Source organism: Osmerus mordax, chromosome 7, assembly GCF_038355195.1.
Source record: "Osmerus mordax isolate fOsmMor3 chromosome 7, fOsmMor3.pri, whole genome shotgun sequence".
Lineage (NCBI taxonomy): Eukaryota > Metazoa > Chordata > Actinopteri > Osmeriformes > Osmeridae > Osmerus > Osmerus mordax.
The window spans coordinates 15,509,622-15,514,937 of NC_090056.1; the positions used below are offsets into that span (position 1 = coordinate 15,509,622).

Consider the following 5,316-nt stretch of genomic DNA (forward strand, 5'->3'; position numbering starts at 1 on the left):
AGCCAAACAAGACTTAGACCTGACAACCAGCTATTGACTAAACCCATGTTTTTACCTCTGAGTTACCCACCCACTTGCTAAACTGCCTGTGTGTGTTAGTGGGTGGATAGCCTACTGCGATCTTGCAGGCAGGGTAATATTTAGCTGATGTAATGTTGTGTACACAGCCCCCACCTGTACCACACTGATCACTGGGAGGGGGTAGGAGAGGGAGTGAAGAACGCAGGACAGAAAGATTAAGAGGTGTGAAAATTTAGTGCAATCTCTGCCTGTGGAAACCAACTCTCCCTTGTGCCTCTGGACCAAGAGGGTCTTAAACAAATCGGTTTGTTTGACATTCATAGTCTGAGTGCTTAAATACACAAGGCCCAGGGAAGCACAGCACTTGTCAAACATTTGTGACTCCCATCGATCTCTGTTAGACAATAACACCAGCCGGCCCAGCAGAAAACATTGTGGTCCACGTTCTCTATTTAGCTGTGTAGACAAAGAACTTGAGCCATCATTAAACAGTGTAAAAACAAAAATAACAAACCCGGCATATTGTTATATTTGGAATGCTTTGGTGGCATCACAGTGGAAATAACATGTTCTTTCCGTGCTCTTTAACCCTTGTGCTGCCTTCGGGTCACATGACCCAAACGTTCACAACGAACCATTGTTGTGTTTACCCAATTGTACCCAATACAAAAACAAATAAACAGCATTTTCTTTTAACCTTCGCAATGTGGGGGGTCTGAGACAGCCCAACGGTTAAAAGAAAATTACTCACTTTGTGTTTGTATGCGGTAAAGTTGTCGCAATACGACGGTGGGTCACAATGACTGATGGGTCAGAATGACCCGAAGATAACACAAGGGTTAAGCAAACGTATCGCTCAGCACATCACTAAACCTCTAGTGAGGACCCCAGACCACTCAGAAGAGAGTATTCCACTGAGACTTGTCTAAACGGTAGCCTCTGGCCAGGCCAGATAGACTCGCTGCTATTGTACTACGATGAGAGTGGTCAACAATGGTGAAATGAAAGAATGAGTGGAAAGGAGACAGGTGGAGATAAATGAAATGGGGAAAGGAATGGAAACGTGATGAAGATTGAGAGATAGAGACGGAAGAAACGAATAACCGGCTGTGAAGAAAGAAATCACGGGGGGGAAAGAAGGAGTGAACAGTTATCTGGTTTTCCCGTTAATGACTTTACTGATCAGAGAGAATGCCCCCCCCCCCCCCCCCCCCCGTCCCAGGAGAACCCTCCATCTTCATTCTCTTGTCACATCTCCAGCTTTGTGATCTATCAGTCTGCTCCCAGGACAGCGGTGGGAGAGGGTCCAACCTCTGTCTGCTAATGTTCACCAAGCACAAGCAGCTACTGTACCGCTAGACTAAAAGCAGACTGCTGCAGTCAGATGGAGAGCTCTACATTTTAGGGGTTTTTCACAGTAGCTTAACGAGCATCTGCACCTCAGTGGCACTTTTGGGACTATTCAACTGGTTCCATTGTAGTGGGTTAGGTCTAGATGATGCAACCCAAGTTATCTTCATCTTTTTACAATGTGGTGGACGTAAGTCTAACTAGGTCAACAAGGACACATAGGCAGAAAAACACAAACCTTTGGAGGGACCTCTGTTAGTTGAATGCTGAGAGATGAAGGGGATTGAGCTGTGTTGCTTTTGATAAAGCTGTATGTTGTTGTGTGTGTGCGCGTGTGTGCGCGTGTGTGCGCCCTTGTGATAGAGCTGTTGAGCTACCCCATGGAGCTGTCAAGGGCTTGTACCTTGGAGGCAGCTTTGAAAGGCAGCTTGTCAAAAATGTCAGAAGGAAATGTGAGAGACAGAGATTGCCTTAGAGAATATACAGAATTACAAGGGTGTTGACAGCTTTTCAAGCATGAAAGGTTCAACATGTTTATATCAGCATATTGGAGCACAGTGGAAGAGGCCTAGATTAAGGGCTTTCTTTAAGGCTCCAATCCCACTTCCATCTCACAGTCACAGCACTGTGTTTGAAAGAATTGTGAGAGCAAATGTAGAGATAGAATGGGGTAGATGAAAGTGGGAGCGAATGACTCACTACCGCCCTCATAGGCAGAATTGTTTCCTCTCACCTCCCAGGTGTGGAGTGCATTGTGGTCCACCCAGAACCCCGTAGCTACTGGGATCCCGTCTTTGGCACCTGCGTCTTTGTCTTCTCCTTCCTCATCCCCGTGGCGATCATCAGCGTGTGCTACAGCCTGATGGTCAAGCGGCTCCGCAGCGTGCGCATCCTCTCTGGCTCCAAGGAGAAAGACCGCAACCTGCGCCGCATCACTCGCATGGTCCTGGTGGTGGTGGCAGCCTTCGTGGTGTGCTGGACCCCCATCCAGATCATGGCCCTGGCCCAGTCCTTGGGCTTCAACTTGGGCAGCCTGCTCACTGTGGCCCTGATGCACTTCTGCATTGCGTTAGGCTACGTCAACAGCAGCCTCAACCCTGTTCTTTATGCCTTCCTGGACGAGAACTTCAAGAGGTGTTTCCGGGAGTTTTGCCACCCATCCCCGTTCCGTCTGGACGGCCAGCAGGGTCGCATGCGGAGTATCGCGCGTGAGGTGGCGGCCTATAACTGCAAGGCAGGGGATGGCAACACTAACCCTGCATGACTAGGCGTGGAGCTGCCCCTGGTGGGGCGCGAGCCCCAACCCAACCCAGGGACGGGAAACTCCAACACAGAACTGACTCAGATCACTACCCTCTAGCAGAACCGATGCCCCTGTCGCCTAGCTGCAGAGCTGGGGCAGGGGCTTGGGCAGAAGCAGATGCCTGGGTAAGGGATGGGTTAGTAAAGGCTGGGACTGGGGTATGGGTAGATGCTGGTGCTGGGAAGCTATCTCTACCATTGAGGTGGGAATGCTAAGAAGCTGGGGCTGTAACTGGGGCAGGAAATGGGTTGGGGTTGGGTAATTGTCTTCCCCAAAGTGGGGCCAAACTGGGTGGGGTGGGGTGGCAGGGGACACTGACCCCTCATTTAAGAGGGTGTCAGGTCACCAGTCAGGGCGAATTAACAATCCTGCCCCTCTTTGTGTGGGAGGTTTAGGGGCTGGGGTTCTAGTAACTACTAACTGGGCCAAAACCGGTCCTGGGATCAGTGGCTTGTAGTTCTGGGAACCTCCCAAAGCCGGGATGTGACCTCATCAGCGGTGGCAGCAAGGTAGGGCCAGGTCAGGATCAGGTGTACTGACCTACCAGGGACTAAGGGGCTTTCTTCTCAGTGTCTTATTATCTATGTGGTCATCTGTATGTCTGTTCTTATAGTGTTTTACCAGTAAATCAGTTCGTTTTGTATCTTCTTTTGTGTCTCATTTGTCTCCTTTCTGTGGCTTTAGTCTGATGAAGAACGATCTGAATATTTGGAGAATTACGTTTTTAGCTATTCAGAGCCAAATCCAAATTTGAGACATTGAAGGAGGCCTTAAGTGAAGACTGTTAGAGGATCTTCAGTGAAGACTGTATACCTGTGTAGGTAAATCATACTGTTTTTTTCATGGTTTTAATGACTTATTTGTCTGTTTCATGAGTGATAAATATGTCTCACAGTTGTGTACAATTGTTTGTATTTTTTTAATTTCTTGCTGAGAGGAAGAAATTACTCAATTCCATTGCCTTAAATTCCAAGCAAAGTCTGTTTTTGCATTATCCTGCTGAATGTTATGTACTAGTACTTGTGGGTGCTTAACTGTTGGTTTTCTATGCCTTTGTTTTTTGTACAACCCTGCTGAAGCGTTGCGTAGTAGGGGTGGCACTTCATCCAACAGACCTGCTATGCGAACTCTAGTTCGTTTTTGTCGGTTTACTTATTACAAATGAGCTCTGGCTCACTCCCTATAATATATATACACACACACATATTATATATATACACACACACACACATATATATATATTTGCTTGTGATTCTGTAAAAAGAAGCAAATATACTGTATTTTGTATTACAGTGTGTTTTTGTAGCTCCTTCATAAATTATGATGACTTCAAAAGGGAACGTATTTTTCCAGCAAAAATAAAAATGTGTATACTATGTGATGGTATAGACTTGCTATATAAATATATATATCTAAATGTATATAAAGTTAAATAAAAGTGTATGTGTTGTTCCAGTCATCTGACATCTAAGCAGACTTTCTTTCTTCACTTTGATAATTGACGTAATCTTGCCTCCTTGCTCCCACTCCTCTCTGACGGAACAGGGAGATGCTCTTCATCAGTTTACATCAACAGACCCCTTGAATGTCTACAGAAACTTACAGAAAGCCAAATACAGCAACCAAAAAAAGCAAAAAAAAAAGCAAATCAGTGTTGTTGGCATACATGGATGTTGCTGTTAATGAAGATTGTCATGATATGTTTCCTCGTGGGCTTGCATTTACTTACCACTAGCTGTTTACTTCTTAATGTTATGCCCATGGATTCAATTATACTGTTAGCTAGCTCGTTGTTCGTGCTAGGAACATTTGCAGAAGCTTGAATTTGAAATTGTATATTTCTCTATCACTGCGTTATGAATAAAGGGTAGTAAATGATCCTATTATGTGTCTGTGTGGTTCACTTTGTAATCTGCAAAACGAACAGCTGATATGATGTAAAAACTGGATGTCTGTAGTAGTATCATGGTGAAGGGATGTTAATGATGCAGATTTGTCCTCGTAGAGCAACAAGTTATCATCGCTAAACGCGTTAGCATTTCTTCAGCAGTGTCAATACATTGAACATAAAATCACCAAAAGTCAAAGCTTGGAGTTCTAGAGGATCCAGGCAAAATGAAACCCCTCCTTCTTTTGAATCTTCTACATAAATATTTGATGTTGTGCAATTTTTCAGTTGCTATGGCAACATTATATATGGAATTCATGCTGGGGTACACCACCAATCTCCCAAGTTTGGACCAAAATGCACATATTGTGCTAAGCAGAAGAAAATAAGTCTATTGAAACATTGTATGTTATATTGTGCACAGTAGGGTACAGCTAAAATACCTTCATGTCCAAAATGTAAATGTAGTGGGATGATTTGAATTTATAGCAAATCAAATGGAAACAGATGAGTCAAGCAACAAATTAAATGGCCATTCAATTCTCAGAGTGTACCATATGCAACACTTATGTCCTTCCCATTCTGTTATCCTTGAGTTAATGAAGTAGGGGTGTCTGTAGAGCTGGAGGTATTGAGTCTTCATAGCTCTCTGAGCTCTGTGCAAGTGTGCACATTTATTTCACATCTCAGAATCAGAATGGGATTTATTTGCCATGAAAGTTTGCACAAACAAGGAATTTGCTTTGGCAGGAAG

The 5,316-nt window shown here is 44.6% G+C and overlaps 1 protein-coding gene across 1 annotated transcript in view; it reads left to right on the forward strand.

The window, feature by feature from the left end:
• oprl1 (opiate receptor-like 1) overlaps positions 1–2,662 on the forward strand; it is an 18,484-nt gene extending 15,822 nt beyond the window's left edge. The window contains exon 6 of the mRNA XM_067239785.1: positions 2,139–2,662. Coding sequence (XP_067095886.1) covers positions 2,139–2,635 — 497 coding nt within the window. The 3' untranslated portion in view covers positions 2,636–2,662. The remainder of the gene's footprint in view (positions 1–2,138) is intronic.
• The last annotated feature ends 2,654 nt before the right edge of the window (positions 2,663–5,316 follow it).